At 40.9% G+C, this 25,977-nt stretch overlaps 1 protein-coding gene across 1 annotated transcript in view; it reads right to left on the bottom strand.

Annotated features, from left to right (window-relative positions):
* Window positions 1-25,226, bottom strand: part of PTPRO (protein tyrosine phosphatase, receptor type O) — a 62,079-nt gene extending 36,853 nt beyond the window's left edge. The window contains exons 1-9 of the mRNA XM_017726273.1: window positions 25,156-25,226; window positions 16,055-16,213; window positions 14,110-14,262; window positions 12,049-12,495; window positions 11,489-11,650; window positions 8,618-8,817; window positions 6,194-6,314; window positions 4,092-4,285; window positions 1,567-1,678 (exon numbers count right to left, since the gene is read on the bottom strand). Coding sequence (XP_017581762.1) covers window positions 1,567-1,678; window positions 4,092-4,285; window positions 6,194-6,314; window positions 8,618-8,817; window positions 11,489-11,650; window positions 12,049-12,495; window positions 14,110-14,262; window positions 16,055-16,067 — 1,402 coding nt within the window. The 5' untranslated portion in view covers window positions 16,068-16,213; window positions 25,156-25,226. The remainder of the gene's footprint in view (window positions 1-1,566; window positions 1,679-4,091; window positions 4,286-6,193; window positions 6,315-8,617; window positions 8,818-11,488; window positions 11,651-12,048; window positions 12,496-14,109; window positions 14,263-16,054; window positions 16,214-25,155) is intronic.
* Between the last annotated feature and the right edge of the window lie 751 nt (window positions 25,227-25,977).

The raw sequence follows: 25,977 nt of genomic DNA, 5'->3' as shown, positions 1-25,977 counted from the left end.
AATCACAAACGGATGACATTGGGAGATTCATCCATTTCTGATTTTGTCTGCATCTTCTAGTTAAGAAGTTGATGCATTTTTCATTTAAGAGCAGTAGCAGTCTTTCCTGTCATCATACAGATATCCAGATTGGTACTGATGACAAATTACATTTTAGAAGACCCTTAATCTCCCTCATTTCTGCTGCAGGTTTCTGGAGATACAACACTGAAGTGAGTATCCCACCGGAACATTTCCACTCTTAAAATGCTGAACCTGGTACCCCAATCAGTTGGAAAAGACATTTCTTCCCTCACACAGCAACCAACCAGCTGGAAAATTGCTTCCTTAGAGTGCTACAGCAAAGCTGATGGATGCCAAAGGACAAGGAATATCCCAGGAGACCCTTCACGAGGCTATGGTGGGTGTCACGAGTTTCTGATATGCTGGAAAAGTGCCAGAATTTGTCAGCAGTGCAGCCTGGGATCAGGTATCTCAGCATGGGAGGGCTTCTGTTGACTTCAGTGGAGCTAGAACTTAACCTGCTGATGACTTTTCTGTCATGGCTCTCTCAGGCACAGGCACTGTATAAATCATCATTAGAAATGGGTCTTCCTCACTAGCTTTTTCAGGTACATTCTCAGATTCTCACCAAATAAAAATCTGGGACTAAGCTAGCATCCGCTCTGGAGCGAGTGTCTTGGACATTATAGCCTGATTTTCCTTCTAATTTGATGCCTACAGATGGAAAAGAAGAGCAAAGCATACTTCACTGCCTCTCACAGTAAAACTGAATTACTTACTGCTTTCAAGCACCTAAACTTCAGCAAGGTGAAATAAACAGTGACACTTAAAAGCAAAATGATTCAATGGAGAACTCTGACTCCAGGCCTAACCAGCCTGGATGCTGGGAACACATGGCAAGGGGCTAACAGGGCCTCTTTCATGCTGGTCCCTCTATGGCTGATCTGTTGGACATGTTGGAGATTCAAATCCAAAGATAACCTGCCAAGAGATGCCAGAGTGTGTTAAATCCACGGCTGGTCCCAAGCAGAAGAGGGAAATCCATGTGGCTGTATCAGCTCACCTGTCTCGGTGCTGCACAAGTCATGCTCTGACCTGGGGATTACTGGGAGGGGGACAGAGGAGGAAAAAACATTTGGAAATGTGGCAGCTAAATGAAAAAGTGTTTCATAATATTAAGAAACCTAAGAATTCAGGTTTACTTATTTACCTATTAACTTCTCCATGTGCCAAACAGGGGGTGTGGTAAAAGTTGAGCAGGACCACTGGCCCTCACTGGAGCCATGCGTTCAGCTGATGGAGGACTGGAACAGAGCAATCAAGCACTGTGCTTGGCAGAGGAAAATTTTATATACATGTTTATTTAAAGCAGTCCTCAGAGACTTAAAAACAAAATAATAAAAAACCAAACACCAAAACCAAACCAACCAAAAAAAAACCCCACTTAGCTGATAAATATCCTAACTTGCAACTATCTGTAGGTGAAACACACACCCAGCTCAGACCTTCTCAGTGCTTCTGCCCCCAGGAGCATTCCCACAGTGTTTTCAGCTGGCTGGTTACCTGTTATGAAGCTGATGGTGGAGCTGTCACAGCAGCTCAGCTCTGGGTCCCCCCAGGTCACCATGGTGACCCGGAAATTGTAATACCAAGCAGGCAGCAGGTTGGCTATTCTCTGTAAAGGGACAAAACACAAAGAGCAGCTCAGGAGAGAACTCACCAGCATGAGGCAGGACTTCTGAAATACAGCAGTATTTATCAATCTAGTGCCCACGCTCATTTTTCTGAGCTCCCACTCCTTACTTCAGTGGAAATCTCTGAAATTTGGCCTTTCAATTTACTAAGAGATCTGTGCAGGGGGAGCAAACACAGTTGTGATGGCTCTGCTGCTCATCCACATCCACCTGGCCTCAGGTTCTCCCCGCCACGGGAATCTCTAAGGGATTTCCAGGGTGGTAAGAGTCACTCACACAGAGCAATCTTCCATCACAATTCCAGTGTGATGAAGGCAAAATATAAAACTGGAAAATGTGGGTGTTTCTAGTTTGATTAAATGGGGTTTGAGGATAAATTAGAAGCAACATTTTTGTCTCAGATATTGTCACTTTAAAAGATGTATTTTTTTCCGATTTTCAAAGTGCATTTCACTTTCTATTATCCTTTATTATAAATGGAATATGAATGAAACACAAATGACTTATGAGACATAAATTAGATCTGTAAATATAAATGAGATCTAAATGAAGTATAAAAAGCAATATGTTTTATATTATAATATTGCATGTAATATTGAAGTTAAAATTCAAATTCTTCCACTGACAGCACAGAACATTTGAGATATTTATGTTTAAATGAAAAACCTCATGATATTTTTAAAATTCAAAATAAAAGCAAATTGAAAATAATGAACAACTTCAACAACGTAGAAATTGCTATTTTTACAGATCTCTGTTGTTTGCAGTGGCCTCTTTTTCCAGATACTACAAGGCAATGCAAATATAAGGGGTGTGATCTCTTCTTTTCATGATTTTTGGAAGAAGTTTTATCCACATTGACACCAAAACCTTGAAGATACTTGGACTTCTTCTGACATGCCCCTGGCTAATACTGAAAATACCAACATCGCTTTGACAATTTTCACAGAAGTTGCAGAGCACAAAATGAATGAAGCAACTAAACAGAGTGAAAAGAAAAATTCAGATCCAAAGGTTCTTGTCAAATGTCAACCCTCCAGCAAATAATACTTGATTATTTCATGCTGTTGGAGACATTGATTTTTGATTCTTCTCATTGTTGCTTCAGAACACACCACTCAGAGATGTCAGTAGATCATAGGGATCACAGCGGGATTCTGGAGCACCACTAGAGAAGCCAACCAAAAGTTCACCAGTACCTACCTGTACATTAAATGCCACAACAGAAGAACAGGGAAACATTCTTTTCTTAATTCACGCTTACTCTTTAAAATTATCCGTGAAGATATGCTCACTTTAGCTGTGATACAGCACTGCTGCATTTCAGACTGAAATCCAGACAAAGGAATTCCAACTTGGCTTCCCTGAACAGGATTTGCAACAGTAAGGGACAACATCATCTCCTTTTCTAATGAACCACATTAACTCTGGATGACAGCTTTATTTCTTGGATGACTTAGATCACTCAGCTATTAATCTATTTGTGCTGAGTCATGATTACAAGATATTAATTACTAGTTTGGTAAGTTATTTTTGTTTTTAATTTCCCTGGAGATTTATGCGCTAAATTTATACTCACACACCCAATTACAGGAAAGCCGTTGTAGCCAAAATGACTCCACAAATGGTATTATGCAAATCAATTACAGTAAATCACTGTGGCTCTCACCAGCAGCAGAAGTTATTGCTATCTTTTTTGCATACTCATAACTTTCTGAACAACTAATTTCAGCTGGAATTGCTTTCTGTCTCGCACTACAGCGAAGTCTGAATAAAATCTGTTCACCTTCCCCAGGAAATAATGGAAAAGACGAGGAAAAATTCACTTTACATCTGCAAAGACGCCTGTGAGTATACGTGTGAGTGTGTTCTGATAGAGACCAGTGTTCACCTAGTTAAAACCCTGGCCTAAGATCTTGCAGCTTCAGAAACATGAAGGCTGTTTTCACAAAAACCTCTCCACAGCTAAGGCTTCCAGATGGCACACTGAGAGACCAGCCTGCAAGCCCCAAATCCATACTATCAATATTAATTATGTAGATAAGGCTTCGGAGTGCACCCCCTGAGGAGATGATGGAACTTTTAAAGCCTTGACTGACAAACTGACCCACAAACTGAAGCTACCTCTGGACTTGCTGAACAACAACAGGAAAAGAGGCTCATCTCCTGTCTCACTGCTCTGCTTGAAATTCAGCATGGTTCAGCTGGCATTGCCTTACTTTAGAATGGAAAATCCCTCTAGCACCCTGGCCATTTTCTCTGCTTTGCTGGGGTAAAAAGTGCCAGGCTTGAAGGCATATATACACATTCATGGGGAAAAGGCTGGGAAAGAAGTGTCACAAGGTGCCAGGGCCACAGAGGCATGGGAAAGCAAGTAGGTAATGGTGACTTTACCACAGAGGCAGTCAAGGAGACGGTTGCTGCTATTTCATAGTAGGTTGTCCACTCCGATGTCATCGTTGATGGGTTGAAGTAAAACATTTCTACAACATATTTCCTGAACACCCCAAGGAAAGGTCTGTTCCAGCTCAGAACCACAGCAGTAGGTCCCAAAGGGTAAAGTGTCAGATCCTTTATTCCAGTGGGCACTGTAAACCAGAAATTATGGTTAGTAATGTGCACGTGTTATCAGCTGCACTTTATTTTAAAATGGTATCTTTCCTTAATCAAGTCCTACTTATTTCTGGTTTTTTCACAACTTTAATTCCCAAGAACATCTTGGTCACAAGGGGTTGAATACCATTTTTTAAGCATTTGTCCTCCAGTTTAAAACCACTTTTTCAGAACTGGCTACGGACCACTTGGTGTTGGCTGCTTAGCTTGAGATAAAGTACACGGCTTGCTTTTTCATAAATGGAGGGTTCCATTCTACTCTGAGAATCAGGATGCTTAGGAGATATTTCAAGATGCTCAAAAACAAAAGCATCAAAAGCCAGAGCACTGCAAGACAGGAAAGTTTTCATCTCTAGCCCTCCTTCCCTGGGGAACTTAAAGGTTCTGTCATGTATTGCTATTCTTGCCTCACAGACAGTGACACAGAGAAAGAGGAGTCAAGTGATTTGAAGAATGTCACATAAGGGTCAACTTCTGCAACCTGTATGGTCTGGAAAGCAATTATCCTTCATGACTTCACTGAGGCCACTTAAATAAGGACTTAGTGCTGACATTTGCCAGGGTTGCAGAGCCCCAGCTATTGCACACAGGGTCAGAATCTAGACCAGCACCCAGATTATTTCAGCCCATGTTAGCACACGATTGCCTTTACCTTTATAAATCATTTACCATCTCCTTCCTTTGCTTTCTCTACACTGCTAATACTCACCCTGTGAAAATGAGCCTTACGATAAACATTGGGAGAACTGAATACTTTTTAAAGTGCATTTTATTTTATTTGACTTTCCTTCATTGTTAGCCACCACAATTTGTTTTTCAGTTCTATTATTTTAGCATCAAATTCAATAACCCGTTATGAAAACTCACATGACTGTTGTTTTACTGCATAAAAACAGTCCCTTTGAAATAAGAAAGCTATGAGATGTTCTGTTTAGAAACTGATTGCCATTTTGAGTTTTTTAAGAATCTTTCACGGTTGTAAGGCCATACAAAAATGGAGAAAATGAAGCAACTTATTTACTTTGGGTATACATGATTTTACTTCTGCAAAATAAAAGTAGAACTTTTCAGGTTTTTGAATTAGAGTGAGAAAGAAGATCAAAAGCTTTTGTAAAAACTGCCCAATGATAGAAACTTTAATATTAAAGTATATATAAATATTTACTTATTAATTTTTCCTTTACTGGAATATAGCATACTTATAAAATTTTTATTCAGACCAAATTTATGAAAATATATAAGAAGATTGCCTGGAAAGAAAAGGCTCTCACCATCATCACTAGGCCACATATTGGCTTTTTTTTAAGGATTAAATTCTTAACAGGTTAACATTATTTTCTGTTTCACTTTCTTCCCTAAATCACAGAGAGGAAGCAGCATTAAAAATACTGAAGATCTGTAACTTTCAGCCACCTGCTCTCCCACTGAGCAGACCTTTTGTCAAAAGGAGACGCTGGGTGAGGCAGGTTGAGTATTTCTCTGCAAATGTAACTCTGTACACTGAATCTCTTTCTCTTTGCCTTCTCTCTACTTAATACATTTTGTTTAAGTGGTAATCTTAACAAAAGAAATTACACTGAAACGAAAAGATACTGAATTCTGTCCTAAATGACCCTTTATAGGAGCCTGGTGGAATCCTAAATCACAGGCAGTGGCTCTGCCTGTTGGACATGAAACTACATTCTTGAAAATGTTACTGTCAGTCTCAGAGGGTTCTTCTCATTTTCAAATCCCAAAGCAGAGAACAACACCAAGATCCACTGTTAAACTCAAGAAAATCAAGGCATGGTCTACAGGACTTAATGAACATACTACCTGTATTCAAAAAAAAACCACCCTAAAAGCAAATAAACGCATTTCATTCAGTAGGCTCAGGGGTTTACCAATGGAAAATGTGACAGGATCAGAAGGAGGTCCAACCAATGGTCCCTTCCGTAAGTAAACCACAACTTGGTACTGGGCACCAGGAACAAGATTTTCAATGAGGCTGCTGCTTGAATTCACCTAGGAGGAGAGGAACTCATCAGATATGAAGCACTCACTTGGTTAACAAAAGAATATTGAGACTGTACTTGAATGACTCCAGTTACAAAAGGCATGAATCCGAACACATTGGCATCGACAGCAAGAACTCCATTCATTAAGCCCCACATGGCAAAACTGTGGAAGCGGTCAGGACTGACTTCACAAATGATCTGACTCAGAGAATTGCACTTGCCCGGGTGCATAAGGTCAGCTATCTCACTGCAGATCCACTCTCTCCTACTGTCAAAGTTCATTAAAATATTCAGGCTACATTATTCATTTTCAGGTGGTATCATTCAGGCTGGAGTATTTAGACCATGTGTTTTTAATTAGAGCCTGAGGCTTTCCATCCGTCATCTGATGCAGCTCTGTAAGCTGAAGGCAGCATTTTGGGGAAGCTGTCTTCTGAGTGCATCTACTGAGTGACTCCATGGTGAAATCAGAGAGGAAATAGTCTCTGTCACCTCCCCTCCACAGAACTACAAACTGTGACTAAGGGGCACCGGATTCTTCTCATCAGTTTGAAAACATCACCGTTAACATTTTTGCTCTGCCACACCAGGTTTCAGTCAGAGCTGGAGGAAGAATTCCTGACCAAGGGATTCCTGGTCTGATACAACACAGAGAGGCTCATTGCCTGAAGACTGCACTAACAGCAAATGCACAGAGCAGCTTTGAGGAAAAGCCTTCACACATCCTTTCTAGAGCTGCAGGCTGGTATTTCCTACTAATATTTTCTTCACAACCTTTCCGAAGTCTGTATCACAGCCACCTCTGCACTGGCGGTTTACTGCAACGCACACGAATTCTATCAGTGCCAGCACAGATTTTGTGAGGAACAGAATTTGTCTTTACCAGCTGCTCTGGAAAGCTAAATCACTTTTAAATCATGTTAGAAATTTATAGACCTCTGCACTGAAATTTGCTCTTTTCAGCTCATCAAGGAGAATTCAAACCAACAGCTATTAACAGTTCCAGGTACAGTAAGTTGATAAAATTTGATACAAATATATGTAATGACAGAAAGAAACAATTAACTGTATTTAGACCTTTCTACCTACTTGCAGTAAATACACATTTGCTTTTACAGATATCTTGTTTATTCACAGATTAACTTTAGGTACCAGTTTTTGAGTTTGTAGATGAGTTCTGCAGTATTTACTAAATCATAAATGCATATATTTGTGATCTGTGTTTATAATCACTCACTGTATTTCCTTCCCATTTAAATGACTGCACTTTTTAGAAATATAAATAACAATAACAAGCTGATTCTGAAAAACAATTCTCAAATGGTCATGAAAAGACAATCCCAAACATTTAAATTCACAGCTATTCCTGAAATAAAACTCAGAATTTTTACAGAGATTAATTTTAAAAGGCATTTTAAGGGTTGAAAATTCTCCATATTAATTAACTTGCAGGGTTGATCACAAAGCTGAAGGAGAGGAAGATTTACAGGGAGTGCCAGCAGTCCCCTTCCATTCCCAGGGGTGGGCGGAGGGTGCAGCAGGGCAGCACTGCAGTCCCGTGCAGACTCCTCCATCACACACATTTAGGGAGCCAGACAGAAGTCATGGCCCTGCTCAGAAAAAGGCTGTATCAGCATCTTGGTGGGGTCCCTGACATGTGGGCTAAAACATCTCTCTAATTGAAGCCACATGCCACTGATCTATCATAGGCACAGAGTCTGATGCGGGGTTGCACTCACTAAGGGTTTCAAGCAACAGAAAACAGTCAAGTTTTGGGGTTCAGGACCCCTGATGATTATAAACACAACCCATACAGCAGCCCTGAAGAACTGTTGTCCACACAAATCACAGGTGGTCTGAACTGCTATTTATTTCCCAGTGCTGACACCTTTTTCTATGGATGAAAAGGAAAGCTGACTTCTGATCATCCCAAAACTTCCAGAAAATTTACAGTCAGGTTCTGTATTCAAATGTGGGATAGCTAAGAAATAATTTATGCTACTTTGACAACAATGATGCATGTGAGCACCTCACTAATACAAATGTACTGCAGCATATGCCTGAGTGAAGGACTGGCCACAGCAAGTCCAGCAGAAATCCTGTTTTAAGAATCCTGTGGTGTCCTGCACATTTTCATTCCCGACTGCTGCGCTCTCCCCGCCACTCTGCACCAGCCATGTCCCTTTGGACTGCAGAAGGGAGCAGCTGCCACTGTCCTCTGCAGCCTGATAGAGCCCTGGGCCACAAGGATTCTAAACAGCAGGACGACTTTTTCCTGGACTGGAAAATGCTCCGTCTTCTGCCCCTTACCTCAGTGCAGTAATGTTTTTCAAGCCTCTGACTTTCCTTTTGCTTCTGGCAGGTGAGGGAGAGCACAGACACGATGGTGCTGTTGCCACTGCTCTCGTGGGATGCCGTCCAGGATGTCAGGGCAGTCGTGGAGCTCAGCACCGTCACGGTCACATGCTGGGGCTTCTCAGTGAGCTCCTCTATCCACTCACCTGTGGGGCCTGGGACATGTTCCAAAAGCACAGGTCAGCAAGCCACTCTCTCCTCTTGAGGCACTTGTGATAAAACACCCCACTTTCAGGGAATTATTTATTGCTGGTGAGGGAGGTTGGACTGGCAGCTGTCCACCTCCACAGCCCGCAGGCCGTAGAGATGGCAGCCCTGGGAAACAGCCTGAGGTTGCTGCTCATGCAGCAGAGCTGATGACACGACAAACGTGACTGTGAAAATTCAGATTGCAGTATTCTCTGCTGCTTACCAGAAACCACCCAGCAGTATCAGATTTGCTCCAAGGGAATGCTTAAAAGCAGTGACAGCCAATAATGTACAGATCATTGACCAATATTAAAGGATAAGCACACAGAATTTTTCGCCTCTCCACATACTAACACACCCTCTGAGCGTACCACAGCCTTGAAGCATGAAAATCAAGTTCACAGAGGTTACCACAGTGAAGAATCTCACTCTCCACCAGACTTTTTGGAGCACTTGGTAGAGAACACAGCTTTAAATATAGATAAAAGAACAGCTTGGAAAATAACTTCAGCCAGACCTGGTAAAAATTTAGTATTTCATGAAAGTAGCCCATTTTTCTTGTCACTTTTAAGTGATACTTGTGACAGCTCTCTCCTTGACATTCTTCCTCCGTGCAACTCCAGTGGTAATTTACATTTATTGATAAAATAAAACAAATGCCAGAGCAAGAATGGGGTTTAAGATCGGTCTATAAGATTTGACTGCTATCTGGATGTAACAAAAATATGTAACACAAGCCAGTAATTTGACAGGATGATTCACTGACCAAGTGCTACAAGGAAAAGGTAAGACTGATGCTGTGGGCAAAATTTATTCACAGCAGCAGACCCACACCCACGCAGGTGACAAAGAGGAATTTGATTATTAGATTAATCTCTGGAGACAGTGGATGTACAGGTAGCTCTCACTATTCAGAAACTGTTTCAGCACTGGCATTAAGGGAGCAGAGATACCTCATGTCATGACCCAGAGTTGTAGTCCCCACACAAAGCCTACTTGATCAGAGTCATAAAGAGGAATGGAAAAGCAATTTCAACCTGAGAGCATTTGTGCCTATCTCCAACTCAGCATTTTACCAGAAATACATATAAAAAATATCTAAAATACTAAGGACCTTGTGTTTGACAGAATATATAAGACAACTGCCAAGAACCCTCATTTTGTTTTAAAGCCTCTAAAACTAACTGACAAAACTCAAAAAACCAAAGGCTCTTATGTGCTACATGTAAAATTAAAATATCATTACATTCCTATAACAGTTTAATACTTTATACACAATGAGATTCGAATTCATCCTTAATTCAGCCATCCATACCCCTATACTTTGGATTAACATGTCCTCATTTCTCTCAGGTCCACAGTTAGCACACTTCATGGAGAACACTGTGTTAAATACTGCTTAATGAAAATCTGTCACACCTTGCAAAACGGAGTAACATTTGGTAGTAATAGTAATGTTACATATATCTTTACCTATTTTGATGCTTTCCATATAATGAAGCTGTCTAGCTATTCCTAAAGAAAAGCAGAAGACAGTGAAATTACAAGAGCAGAGACCCTCTCTCTCATGAGGGTCGTTTTCTCGATGTTTTCTCGATGTTTTCCCATTCTTGTTTTTTTAACTATAAAGCTGTTAAGAACGGGAGCAATAGTGCAATTGCTACATCCAGTCCAGCATTATGATTAAGTCTAAATACTTAGAATTTGTAGATGTTACGAGCTATTAAAGGCACAATTTTTATTCATAATATACTGAAGTACTAGAGCACATTTCCTTTTAATATGAATTTTTCTGCCAGCTTTAGCTACTGTGTCTTGTTGCAGCGTTCACGGTTTGGGAAGGCATTATCTTCCCGCATGCAAAATTGTGCAGTGCTGAGAGCATTCCCCTTTCTCATTCCATGGGCATTCTCTGGGGTATATCTATTTCCTTTTGCAGAAAAAGGTACAAAGGTGACCACAGCCATTAGAAGGATAATGGTCTGAATTCACCAACACCTGTCTCACTTGCTGATCTAATTGTCAGTCATGGTATTAGCTTACACAGCAGCGTATGATTACTTTGTCTTTTACTAATCTCCAGTTAAGAAACTCTGGGATTCTAAAGGGAAATAATAAATTACTTTTTCTCCTTTGAATTTAGCAGGCTGAACCACTTCATCTACTGTAATTTGCTCAGAGACCATGCCATTTCAGAGTTCAGTGTTTAATTGTGCAATTCCCATACTCTCAGCCTGAGCTGCCCTTCATCCCTAACCCAGTATGTACTCCAGGAGTAAGGAAGTTAAATATTTCCAAGACTCTCCATAACCACCAAATTAATTCTTGGAATTAAATCCTCACTGTGAGAGATGCAAAAGGGTGACTCGTTTCAGTGAGCCACTTCTGAACACTGACTCCATCACATCACCTGCTTTCAGTTCTTGAGACTGCCAAGATGGCACAACAAAGGCCCATCCAGGCAGGTTGCAATATGTAACATATTTGCACTGCATTTCCTTCCCTGCAACAGGGAATTCCAGAAGACCAGGCCCTTGTGATCCATCAGCAGATGCCAGAGATGCCACAGTGGTCAAACTCTGCACGTTGCAGCTATGTTGCTTAGGGAGAAAAAGATGGGTTTGATGAGATACTTACTGATATAAAAGCTAAGTGTTTTTGCTGATTGACTTCCCCGAACTTCACAAGAGCCAGAGGAGCTAAATGTTGTTACAGACAACTTATATTTTCCTGGTTCTTTCAGCTCAGCAACAAATTTGTGAGTGTCCTCACTCACTGTCAAAAATTCAGTTGCGTTCTCTAAATCGGGGGGGGAAAAGAGTGCGGATTAATTGAAACTTGAAAGGTTCCAGCCACCAAGAAAAGTATTTACATTAGAAATGCTAATTTTGTTTCAGCTGTGGGATTAAAAGGCATCCAGAAGGACTGCATTTAAACAGTGTGGCAATGTGTACAACAGCATAAATCTTGTTTAACAAAAGAGAACTGCAAACTGCGATTTACTCCTCCTCCCTTCACTTTTATGTTGCCCAGCCAGAATTAGATGCTATTCAATCAAGAAACTCCTCAAGAAATACAGGGGCTCTAACAAAGCCCTCTGAAGCACCATACTAGATAATTAGTAATTTGTAGAGGAGACAATCCACCAGTGGAGTTATAGAAAAGAAGCATGAGGAGTGCACAAGGCTCTGCTTTACCTTCCCTTTCAATATTGATATGGAAGCCATCAAACGCAGTAGGGGGCTTTGGGGGTAACCAGGTCAGCACCATCTGCACAGGAAGGAAGGGAGGGGGCTCTGCTGTGGGTCTGCCAGATGTGTTGGCCTCACTGGCTTCATAATCACTGGAAACTGCATTGACAAACTCCTCTTCCCCCTCGGATGACTCGGCTTCGTTAGACCACCAGGATGGCTGCGAGGTGGCCTCGTACTCGGTGCCGTTGGAGCGGTCATCCAGCCAGGCTGCAGATGTGTTTGCTGCTGGGATTTCAGCTGGGCTGTCAGAAGGATGGCTAACTTTCTCTTTCCTTATGATTTCTTGTGGTCCCATGAAGGATTCTTCCGCAAAATTCCCACTGTGCTCTTCCCAGTTGTTTCTGTTGATTGGTACAATCTGAACAGAAATGTTTCGAGGTGGGTAAGGAACTAAAAGAGAAGCAAGGGTTAGTCTTTTAATAGGTATGTTCTGTACACCTTTAAATGTATTAATTCCCCAGACAAATAACAATTTTCTAGGGATTGTTTGAAATAACTTGTTCTTACTAAGATTCTCCCTTCTCTTATATATTCTTATACATATACCAGAAGTGATTCTAGTGGGATGAAGACGAGTATAAATTCACAGAATCATCACAAGTCAAGAATGCCAGGAAGTAAAGTAGATGTGCAGTCACAGTAAATCAAACTTGAGTGCTATTATAACAGCAAGGCTCCTCTAGTGTGAATTTTTAACAGTGAATCTACATCTATTTTATTGTGTCTTCCAGGAAGATCTTGATCATGGAAAAAAACCCCACCTCTGTAGAAATGAAACATATATGCAAAACTCATATATGGCATAGCTCGTATTAAAAAAAAAACAACCTTCACGTTGCTCTAGGGCTTTTCATATGCTTTTAGCAGCCACCTTTTCACAAGCATTAAACATCAGTTTAAATTTTAATATTTGTGAAAGCTTGATCTTAAGATTTGGGTCTCCACAAGACAAGATTCTGGCACGCAAAGAAGTTCCTTCAGCTGATGCCAGGACGTGAACACACAGCATTTTGTCTGTCTCACTGTAATTGCTTGTCTGCCTTTCCTTACACACTCTAACTGTGAGTAGCCTCTGCAAATAATTTTGCCTGGCACCTTTTAAGCTGGCACTTTACAGCACACTAATTTGTTCAGCTCCCATCCCAGCCACAGCCACTAAGAGAAAACCCAACTCTACATTCTCATTGCAGTTCATGTGAAAAATGAGGGATGGGAGGGCAGCAGGAAAAAAAAAAGGTGATCCTGTTGGTTATGGTTCAGTATCTCAAGAACTGTATTTAGGATCTTCAGGACGGAACTCAGCTGGCATCAGTTGGCTTTGTTCTGTCCAAGGCAATGGACCAACATGAGTGTAGTGTATTCATCTGAAGATTTGGCCTTTTGATTTTTATCACTGGTTCATTTCACTTTGGACCTTGATAAATGTCTGCGGTCCAACAGATTAACAAAAAAGTTTTGGGCACTGTCCCAGGACCAAATTAAATTAGTTCTGGACCCTGAACAAATGCAATTTTCAGCCTCTGCAACATTGCTGTCTTGGAAATTAAAAGTTCATGCTTCAGGGCACAAACTGGCGGCCAAGTCGGGCAACTATGACATTCTTCTCCGTGCTGGAAAAGTGCACAGTGAGGAAAGCCTTCTCAAGCAGTTTAGCTATGATTCAGTGCACAAGGAGAGAGACCAAGAGAGATAGATCAATAGTCTGCTCAGTGCAGCTATTCCTGTGGCTTAAAAATTAATTCCTAGCAGAAGGCCCAGGATATCTCACGTGAAGCAGAAGTTATTTTCTAAGAAGCAAGCTTTTATGACAGGAACACCCACACAAATTTCCCTCTGCAGGGTTTGCACACACAAGCCTATGGAATAGCCACAACATCCTCCTCCCTTGCTCCCAGGACTGCCCCCACACAGACCTCCTCTCTGTGGGATCAATCCCCTCCCCAGAGAAGCAAGAAAAGCAGCAATACAGACTTGGAAGTAGTGGTGTGTAAGAATTTTCTTCACCTGTTCTGTGCTGTTTGGGCTCATGCTGGACCCCGCTGTATTCCACGAGTGTGCTCTTGTTGAAGGTTGCTTCTGATACCAACTGAAATGTGATGTTACTGTAGCATATGCCTGGCAGCCAGTGATTGAAAACTGTTTTACCTTTAAAGAAATCTGCAGAAGGTTTAAAGTGAGAAGAAGAAAGGAAAAAAAAGAGGATAATGCATCAAATGTTCACTTTCTGATAATGTGACTGCACATGGTGAATGGGCAATGTTTTAGATGTTTAAACATTTTTTCAACCTGCTCTGAGACATGAAATTGTAATAATTCAGTTTGCCAACACTTTTCCTGGCTGTCAAAGCCACTTTGCTACCAGAAAAAAAAAAAAGGAAAAAAAAAAAAGGGCCCAGCACAAGAAACATGAGCTGCTTTTCACCAGCAAGGGAACTGAATCTGGCAACCTGCTCCACATGACACTGAATATCTCAAAGAGCATCTGACGGTTCCTGCAGACCTTTAACTGCTGCACGCAAAAGCCTCTTTGGTCTTTTGCTGACTGAGGCCCAGCGTTCAGGAGGGACGTTCAAAGGAACACCCGCCTGCCATCGAGCACGAGCCACCAGCACAACACGTGTGGGCTGAAGAGAACTTGCTTAGGGCTATCTGGCTGTGGGAAGGAGCATGCAAGCTGATTAGGGAATCTCCTAATTTAGGTTGACTCTTTTATTTATCAGCAGCTTTAGCGTTACAGCCCCTGGAACCATCTATTAGCTGCAGAAGATAAAAATTACTGCTGGTATCCCTTTTGTTCTCTGGAAAGAGGTCACCTGTATTTTCTGCTACAGTCCAGACTTTACCCTTCCTAACTTTTGGCACTTTACAGCATTGAAAATGTGATTTCTAGCCCCACTTTGTATTGTAGCAAGGAGACTCCCCAATTTTCTGACCTCCTTTCTGGAGGTGTGTATCTCCCTCTGCTGACTTTAAAGTGAGTTTACAATGACCAGTTTTCTGTTTTGGGATCCTTAATTCAGTGTGTAAAATTCAACTCGGCACCTACTGGATTGCCCAAAGGCATTTTACTGGCACTATGGAATGTTAAATCATTGGGATTTCAGGGCCCACAGAGTATGTGGGTGCCTTCCTCACCTTTTAGGGTGCTTCCCACAGGACAGCCCCGTTTATATCTCTGAGACAGATACTGTGCTTAAGCTATACTGTAGGGCGAAAGTTGTAAACAAATACATGAAAAGGTTCAGTTACAAACAGATAAAGAAAGAATTTGCTCTTTTTAGATCATTTAGATGGTTAGGTTGGTTGTTTGTTTAGGCTGGCTGTCTAGACTGTTAGATTGATTGCCCTTGATTAGATTAGTCTAAGAACACTGAAATTTGTATTATGCAGGAGGGTTTATTAGCTTAGGGACAACACTGAATGCTGCAGTAATGTACTATATACACTGTCAGCATTGTGTCACTGTATGCTGATACAGAATTTGGCTCCAGGTTTGGTCCCGTGCCAACAATCAGGTTTATTGAATGGGTTTCCCTCCTCTGGGATATCCCAGAGCTTTCCTATCGGCTACAGACCAAAGAGGAAACCTTCGTCAGAGGGAAGAGCCTGGGAGCTTTTGTATTGCTTTGGACTGACACACAAGCACCAGCACCTGGGGATGCCTTCCCAGGCTGATTTCAGCCTGATTACAAAAATCCAGACCACCAAGTCTTCCTCTAAAATCCAAAAGAAAGAGAGCATCACTAGAACTAGTATTCTAGCAATTTAAAAATCCCAAGTGAACCACCAGATCCATTCAAAGACCCATCCCTTACTTCACGATATAAAAGCTATTACATAAAGACATTATCAGAAATATAAATACATGTCAAAACCCCACCTAAGACCACGGTTTAAAATGTTTCCAGCAGAGTTAGTATTGAATTTTGGTGAAACAGTTTCCTCCTACCTTTGTACAGCATTGTTCGGTAGTCTTTTCCTTCCCAATAGCTTATATTTACCCTGGTAAAAACATTGTACTTCTCTGGGTACTGAATTTCAAACAACACTCCTGTTTCTGGAGATGGTTTGTAATCATAGATAGAAACATTGCTCACTGGAAGTGGTTCTAAAGGATGTACAAACAAAAAGGGGAAAAAAGGAAGAAAGGAGCGGATTAATAGGCAAACTGAGTTCTTTACACATATACAATACCAATGAAAATAAATGGTTTTGTAGGTATGGCACAGGCACTCTTAAATCTACCAGGTGATATCTGGGGCTTCACTGAGGTGTGGGGCAAAGCTACCTGGGACATTGACAAAGCCAATATTTCAGTATTCCCCTCCCTCCAAAGAACTGATCTTCCTAACACACTCTAAGGGAAAAATTTCCATATTTGACATTCAAAATATGTTATTATTTAAGCACTCACAGTCATCACCTCAGAAAGATTTTCATCTTTAAAACTTGTCAATCATGTGAAAGTGCCCAGACAAAAACATTGCAACACTTGAAACTGCTGTGACTTCAGCATAAATGTAGAGCTTTTAAAATGAGCTGAGAAGATTATCAGTGTAATGGCCAAAGGGAGCCACATGAATGAAGATTTTCTGTTTTGGTATCTATACATTTCTTTATTTCATGGGTAGTTGCACAGCCCCCATTCCTACCATGTAAGAGGGCCACCACCTTTAACATATTTATCCCCATCAAAGTTCTACAAACTAAACAGTACCATTACCATTATTTTACAGATGAAGAACCGAGGTACAGAGAAATAAAGTGGTTTATTGGATGGCACAGGGAAAGCCTGTGCATAGGAAGGAGCTAAGTCAGGAACTGCTGATCTAATGCTCTGAACTCAGAGTCAGGTAGGCTGCAAAAACTAAGAAAAATATCCTGTGTCCTGTCATCTGAAATCCAGACCAGTGTAGCTCCATCAGCACAGGAAAGCCATGCCAGTTCACTGCAGCTGGGAGGCTGGATTGTTGCTGACAATAAGAGAGCCACATTTTTATTCAGCCTTCTCTATTCATAAAAAAACCCCAACAAAAACTAAAAGAAAAAACCACCTTTTTTTTCAATGCTCTCCTCGGCAAGAAAAAATTGACAGCAACCCAACTAGCCTGTGGTTAAGAGGTCCAAGCAGATACTCAAAGCAAGGTTATCCTGTTAGCTGAAATTTTTCCTGCTAACATATTTTAATAGAGATAGTTAATGCAATTAGGCCTACATCCTTAGAAAGATTAGCACGTTGATTTAGTTCTTGCACACTACAGGGATCAGAGTGCAAAATTTAGGCTGTTGATTAGCACGGCATTAGAGGACCTGTTTGAGTTCAAAATTCTGCTGCCACAGGCCCTGGAGAAAAACTAATAAAATATTTTTCACCAAAGGGCATACAGTCACAATGGGCAAAAGAAAGAGTAGATGAAAGGGAAGATTAGTATCAGTATCAAAAGTGGAATTATCCTGCAGGAGGTAGGGTAGGTTAATCAAAGGTGGAAAAGCAAGACTGTAGTGAAAGACAAAAGGAAATCCCAATGACCAGTACAGTACTTTCACTACAGCTGTAACTTTCCAGATGTGATGGGAAACACAGAAGAAAAAGCAACTTGGAACAAAACCACAGATGCAAACAGAATCTCTCACCAAGACCAACGTGTCATCATTTCTAACTTTGCCAGAGCATGGAAATGCAATGGTGTGGGATTATGAAACTATTTCTTACGGCAAAGGCACCCAATTATCTTTGTCAGATATATATCCATATATTTGTACATTAACCAGATACAAATAGAAACTCCCCATCTCACAGATACCAACAGGCACTTCAGTGATGGGATCTGTGAAAATTCTGCTGACATTTCACGATAGCCTAGAAACAAATAGGAGTAAAGCAGATCACAGGAAACAAAGCCTACCCTCTTCTTTCTGCCGACACTCCTCCCATCGCTTATTCCGAAATAAACAGTGGAGATGACTGCCCACATGACCAGAGGGTTCATATCACAGCTCACACAGCACATGAGAGTAGTTTAAATGTCAATAACAATCTCTAAATAGCACAATGCTTATGTGCAGTCATCTCTCATGTTAGCGGGTGTGCCCTGGGCTTTCTCCTGCTATCTCATTCACATCTGAGGTCTCCTTATTTCTGAAAGAATTACTGAAACTTTCTTATGCCAGTGATTCAATTACCCCATTTATTCCTTCCTACAACAAATCAAATAAAGGATGGAAGTTATATTCATTTTTAATCCAAATGATTTTTCCTCCTGATGCTTTGATTTAATTAACCAACAATTGAATCAAGCGGTAATCACTGCAGACTCTCTTTCGTGTCGCTATCTTCCGCTCGCTATCCTCTCCTTGCTCATGGCTGATGTTAGCAGAGCTGCATGAGTGATATAATGCAATTTAAAGATTCTTCCATTATCTTACTTCCTTCGGCACCAAATCTTCACATCAAAAGCTATTTGCACACTGTGAAATTAAAAGAACACTCAGCAGATAACCATCATGTTCTGTCTTTCACTTACTAATTGCTCCTAGGGTTATTAAAATTAAAGAATACGTAAAATGCCACCCTTTACTACCTAGATTTATAATTCAGAGCATAAACAGTCTGGTCTTTTTAATTTTACCATTTTCAGTGTTTAGGATGGACCTTGTCACAGATTTCAGGGGCTGTCAAGAAATAGCTTAAATAAAGTGGAATTACAGAAATATAATACTTAGAGCTTTATAAAACCTCCGTACTACATTGAATTCGTATTACAGAAGGGACTTAGTGCATTTCAATGTCCCTCTAATAGTTTAAGGCACCTCTTCACTTACAGTCTCTTTATTTTTAGACTTGCAGATTATATTACACACAGAGAGACAAGATTGCAGGACCAAGTCCTAAATCTGCCATTTTTCTCTGTGTCTCACAATCTACTGCTTCTGTAGCAACTGCTTTCCCATCTTATCTGTTAACAGGAAACTTAACTTCTCTGTTTACCCTGGACTTTCCAGCACTTTGCATTTAGCATATAACTTGCATTACACAAGCATCAAGACAGCACAATAAATGTGCCTAACATGTTCCTCAAATGTCCTGGGAAATTCTGAATGCTAAATCCTCCATTAATGCATTCACTTTGTGAATGCAGACACATTAATATTTGCAATTTGGGGGGGGTGGGGTGGGGTGGGGAAAGTACTGTGAAAATAGGTACCATATTTCAATCCACATCAATTTGTTTGTAATATTTGTAGACTGGGTCACTCCACAAATTGAATTAGATTGATTATTGTGGTAGCTTAGACATAGCATTACATGTAGGACTGAGCTCAACTCCCTTGCTTCTCACACTGGAATGCAGGTTAATCATTATTTACCTCCATATTGTGACTTTTATGAAAAAGATGCCCCATTAATGGAGTGACCTAACCCCCATGGGTAATTCCCTTTATTCACAGGAAGAAGTTGTGAATTATCTGGATGACACTGTTCATACATCTGTATGATTACCAGGAGTAAGGCACAGCCAGGGTAAAGCTTCCATTATGCTGTAAACTTTAGGATGTTTTATCTCTTGTTAAAAGGAAACCATCTTTGAGATTAAAGAAGATGTTGTTTAATACTTTGGGAACATAATGTTCAAGTTTATGATAGGTAATAGAGATCTTGTGCTACTGCTTACAAAGGGGGAATATAAGTGAAAATAGTTCCTGAGAAATGATGATACATAGTGCCATTTCTACATGGCCCCATAGGATGATAAATACAAAGATGACACAACCTAAAAAATAATGTTGTTCCACGAACAAAGGCATAGCTATTGTTCTTGAACAGATTTAGGCCAATTGTTTAGATCCTCCTTACAATGGAAATTACAGCAGGAAATCATATGGTTGCAGTTCTTTCTGTTTCTTTGATTCTGATGGAGAGGTTTTTCCACCCTAGAAAGAGGATAACATGTTTTATTTGCTGGGAAAAGCTGAGCACTAATGGACCTAGATGCTATTCTGAGTTACATTTCAAAGTTAGGGCTGCCACAGATAAGCAGCCCTTCTAAAGATGTTTCACATCATCCTTTAAGAAAGAAAAACATGAAGGGCTAAGTTTCACATTTCATTAGGGGAAAAAACCCTCTGAAGCTCCGAGTTAAAGAACTCTGATCCATTAACAAGGCAGAGGAAAGGACTGGACCTGCTGAATCACTTCCTGCAGCATCTGGCACAATGACAACGGAGCATTAACCGGGTCTAATGCCAATTACTCTCTGAGAGCTGGAGATCAGAGTCCCAGGCAGCAGCCTGTTGGTCTCTCGAGGAGAATACTTTTTGTAGGAGACACAGAGGCACAACTCTCCCTGAAGGGAATATATTTCACAGTCATGTATGTAAGGAATCATCAGCTCTTGAAACAATGAGACATTTACCACTCAAAACTCCTAATCACCAGCTAAAATAAAAGCCAGGCAGAGCTGCTCTTAATCACCATCAGAGCTCCTCAGATCTGGATTTCTCCAATTCCCAGCAGAGACACATTTTTCCTGCAGGACACAATAGCTTTGCAATGTACTGCTTTCCCCATTCCTTCTAATGTACAATTTTTTTTTTTCCTTCACAGTATAAGGTTGACAGTGGATTTGAAAAAAAAAAAAAAAAAAGAAGAAAAAGATGCTATATGGGTATGACTCACCCTGGGAAGAATAAAGTAAGGCTTCAAGCTGGGAAAACGTAGGATGAATGAGTGAGAGTATCAGTCACTGGTATTACAGATGTACTCTTTATTTATCTCATAAACTACTTTAAAATCAGTAAAAATTAGTAAAATTAGTAAAAAGGTGAAACTTTATTTCAAATATTTCAAAGCACTCAATTAATTACATAAATTCTGGAGTTACTCCTTCCCCATTGAAAAGCCAAAGCTCCAAGAGCAGAGGAAAGCAGGCCTGAAATAGTTGTGTTAGATACCAGAACTACTTCTAACATTGTCCAGACTGAAGACTGGAAGGAAGGTCACTTTGACAGGCAGAGCATAATCGCACTCAAAGGAATCTGGCCAGCAGGGTGAGAGTCTCACAACTATTCTTGTCAAAACCATTGCAGAGATCTTTAAAAAGTGGTCAGGGTTTCAGCTCCTCTCCTTCAGTGAGAGCCCAATTTGGCTGAACACAACTTTGCTACAGAATCAGGAGCAAAAAACACCATTTTGTGCTCAAATTCCATGTTACAGGTTTCCTATCTAAGAGTTTTCAAATAGCTCATCCTTTTCATTACAACAATCTGGACCACGGCGCCTAAACGAGGAAGTTCTACAGTTTGTGGTGTTTTGATTAACATGAGAAATTATTCCAATGAAATTATTCCTATCAGAGCTGATCAGAACTGTGCAGTCTTGTAGAAAAGGACCAAATGAACAATGGAACCTCAAGTGGTAACATACGTGCACGAATATGCGTGGATGTGCTTACATGCACGTGCAAGACAAGGAGGTGATCCAAGACAGCCGGCATGGCTTCACCAGAGGCAAACTGTGCTGACAAATCTGGAGGTTTACACTGCATAGGAGGAAAAACTTCTTCACTGAAAGGGTGGTCAGGCACTGGAATAGCTTGCCCAGGGAAGTGGTTGAGTCGCCATCCCTGGAAGTGTTCAAAGAATTGCATGGAGGTGGCACCTGGGGACATGGTCTGGCGGTGAACTTGACAGTGTTGGGTTAAGGGTTGAACTTGATGTCTCAGAGGTCTTTTCCAACCTAAATGATACTATGATTCTATGTTATATGTGTATTTCTGTGACATGATTTTGTATTTTTATATGTACATATTTATGCCCATACATTTACGTGAAGAGTTACACATACACACATATATATATATATATAATATATATGCCTATCTATAATGTATAGAATACATATTTTGTTAGCTTTCCAATGCTTTTCCGGCCAGAAACCTTCAAGGGGTAAAACAAAAGTCTTCTCTTAAATGGGTTCTTCTCTTGCTTAAAAAGTTTCAGCCTGTGAAGAGACATAGCCATTTCTTTCCAATTCCCTTAGATGTAGCATATTGATGGGGGACGTGAACAGGAGAAAGGAAATGTCATCAGGATACACCATCGGAAAGCAGAGGTCTTCCAGGACTCTCCCTGAATTCCTAAGTAGGCAATGCCTTTGAGGGACCTTGGTCTCGTTCTGACAAGCACTATTTGGTTACCCTGTGTGAAACTCAAATCTCCAGCACATGGCCACGCTGAAAGGCTGCATCTCCCTGCACAGTGTCCTTTGCAAACTCCAGGAGATCCCAGAAACCTCTTGAGAGTACTGTCTTGGGAATAACCACATTGGCATCACTGGCTATCCTGCTTGATTTATTTTGTGGCAGCCTAATGAATGGGGTCAATCTGCCACTGGTAAAGCTCTCCTGACACCAATGAAGTTAGAACAGGAATTAATTTGGTACTGGAAGCTAATTGCAATGTGCCATTCTTTCATGTGTAAGATACAGAAGGAATAAGGAATAACTTAGATAGTTACATGTCTTTGCATGATTAAATAAGCCAAGAATATTAAACAGTCAGACAGCATATGGCAAAAAGAAAAATACAAATCTATCCTAATTATTGTCTGCCAAAAAAATCAAGTTAATTCATAATCATAAAATTATGTAAAACAGGCAGTGGACAATACCAATAAGAGGGGAAAAAAACCCAACAACAAACCAAGTACAACTTCATACATTTTTGTAGGAGAAACCAGTGGTCACTACAGGAGTTTTTAAGATCTCTTCTCAAAACCTGAAGGGTACCGACACACCTGAAAAAGCCCACGCTGCCATGCTGTCTTTTCATTCCGAATTTCCTTTCAGTTCTGTAGCCTTGTGCTCCAAAGATGAACTTAGGAGCAGAGGCTGCTACAAGAGAGCCAGCACTCATCCGTCTTCCTGACAAAAAATATCACGGAGGAGACTGGATCCTTTCCCTTCCAAAGCTCACAATTTACAACCTACTTTTAGGGTTCAGTACATCCTTCAATGCTGCCTGCAGGATTGCCCTTTCTTTCCCATGAACGTGGTTGTCCCTCTGGTGAGATAAAACCAGAGAAATCCACTGTTCTCTCTTTGTTACACATTTTCCACTGGCAGCACTGGCTGCATGCCACAATCACTGCTCCTTCCAAGGTCTGGGGGAGCAGAAGAGGTCGCAGCAGGAAACCCCAAGATGCTGCCAGCACACCCCCATAAGACAGGTGGTGAAACCATCAAGCCTTGGAGGAGGGAGAGTGATCCAGGATATGCCCTTGGAGCCGTCAGACTCAGACTTTTCCAGGAACACCTTGTGGAAACCCCCTGAGTCACAAATGGGAAGCCTGGGGCTGGCTTTGATGGGCTGAGTGACTCCGGCTCCCTTCTTCCTTCAGAGATTCCCTGCACAGGAGAGTGTGCACCATCTGCCAGCTTGGATCACACTTTCCCTGCTCCCAGAGACCCTCGTGGGCTCTGGAAATCAAAGAGCAATGAGCCCTGCTGCACAACTCCAAATGCAGCATCCAAAACCAGCTAAAAACGCATAGTGAGGCATTTTTTTTTCAGTTGTATATGACAATGCATGCTTCAATTATTTTCTTTGAAGAAAACAAACACGAAATAGAAAATTGGATTAAAATTACTACTTTGCTTACAAGGTTAAAGTAGTCAAAGGAAAGGAAATTCAGGCTGCCTGTGAATCCTGAAATTGTTCAGTACTTGCATTACTCAACAACATGATACTTCTTCCCATGGGGCCCTTCATGGTTTTCCTCTCCAGGGCACAACTTGAGCACAGAAGGGAAGGCTGAAGATGATACAGATGATGCAAATTGATGATATAGATGATGCAAAATCTTCTTACTCCTAAATTTTAGGAACCTCACTCAATAACACATGAGCCTGCTTTAACATGCTCTGAATGCTGTTACAGTGGATGGTGTTTCCTCATTGACACAATAATACAGGTACAAAAAATCGTAACAATTCCTCAGATGTAAGACAACTGAAACTACCCATACATTCCAAGGTGCCATTTAGGGGAAAAAAAAATAATATCTGGAAATTAGTCCTGCTCCATCCAAACAGATTTTTGTCATCTTCCAGATGAAGAAATTATTTTATATTCTACAAATTATTTTCAGGTTGGCACATGCAACCAGTCCTGGATCAACCTCAGAGCCAGAAGCACAGCTGGAAATCTGTGGTACTTTGTATGGTGACAGAGCACACAAAATCACACATCTCCCCCAGGATCAATGCACCTGGAAATAGTAACAGACAGGCTACTACAGATGTGTTCTCCATCACAAACACCTTCAGCTGTACTGGCACAAACACATGGTTTTGGTGACTGGTGTCTGCTTTCCAAGTTTAGCATTGCCTCAACATATTAGCAATCAAAGAACAATGTTACAGCATTTAAAACAGGATAAAACTCCCCATACAACAGGAGTGCTTACACTGAAATGTCAGTCAATACCTGTCATGCCCTTTACCAGACTTTTGGAACTCCTGGTTCAAAGGGTTTAGGATGAACGTCTGAAAAGGGGAGTTCATTCATCACACTATTTTAGTACGTCACACCTCAGAGTTCAGGAAGGGTCAGCCAGGGGAAACCTACAGCATTGCCTTTCTTTTCGCCCACAACTTGTGAATTTTCACTCACACGTTGTCAGGACTTTTTCCCTACTGTTCTCACACAGGGGTGCATCCTACACACAAGCAGGACCCAGTGAAAAAACCCAACAACCACCCAACCTTCTTCACAGGAAGAACTTCTGGGGAAAAAAGCCACACACAAAGACAAGAAACAGAAGAAAAGAAGAATAAGGTGTTACTTACTGGTTAACACAGTGATTGATCTCGCTGACTTGGAAACCATATTTGAGTTCACTACCAAGAGAGTTACTATGTAATACAGGCCATGGTATTTGGCATTAAAAACCACAGGGGCAGGTAAAGTGCTATTGAATTCGTCGAACTGGAAAAAGTAGTTCTTGGATTCTCCAGCTATCTTCACAACATATACAGAGGATGAGCTCACCACATCTGATGCTTCCAGGGAGACAACGATACAATTGTCTTCTCGGACAGCAACTTGGAAAGGTTCTGCATTCTACAAGACAAGAATAAAGAGTTTGTTGAAGTAAAATCTAGTATTTTACTTTCACCTATTTCCCTTGATAGTCAAAAGATACTCACGTTGTATTTGCAATAAAGTTACATCTTATATTCTACAAGAGAGTTAACATCAAACAGGAGCAATTATTTCAGGCTACAATTCATAGTCAGCCAAAGCCCACAGGTATCTGATTATCAGAGGCCAGTCTCTCTGCAGCAGAGGCTGGATCCTGCTGTGTGTTTTCTGATACTCCAGATACTCCATTCCTTACATCCTGAGGAATAAAGCCTCTGTCATTCTTTCATGAGGAAAGGTGAAGTAAAGCAGAAGAAGGATGAGATTGTAAAGGGTATCAGGGGCAAGAGGATTTCCGATAAAGCCTCAAAGTCATTTAAATCCCAAAAAAGGAGGTGATTAAATCAAGACTCTTATCTTGCAGAAACAGGATCATATATTCCTCAATGCAATATATTCTGAAAGCCTACAACTGAAGAATAATTTTTGGCACTGCCTAAGCTTTTCCAAATATGCCTGTTCCAGCAAGTACCAAGTGATAAGCAGCTCTCACTGCTATGTCCACAGTTTTGGCTGGCACTTTTCACTTCCTAAGCTACAGCATTTAATTTTCAATATTTCTTTTATTAGTAGCAGAGAGAAAGGAGCAATTTAACCTTGTTTTCATATATCACGAGCATGTTAAGTCATTGCTGGCTGAAAACATTTTCCTTTTTATTAATTTCAAAC

The sequence above is a fragment of the Corvus brachyrhynchos genome, unplaced genomic scaffold, assembly GCF_000691975.1.
Source record: "Corvus brachyrhynchos isolate BGI_N302 unplaced genomic scaffold, ASM69197v1 scaffold191, whole genome shotgun sequence".
NCBI lineage: Eukaryota > Metazoa > Chordata > Aves > Passeriformes > Corvidae > Corvus > Corvus brachyrhynchos.
The sequence above is the reverse complement of the archived record's forward strand: the minus strand, read 5'-3'. Positions and strand labels throughout refer to the sequence as shown.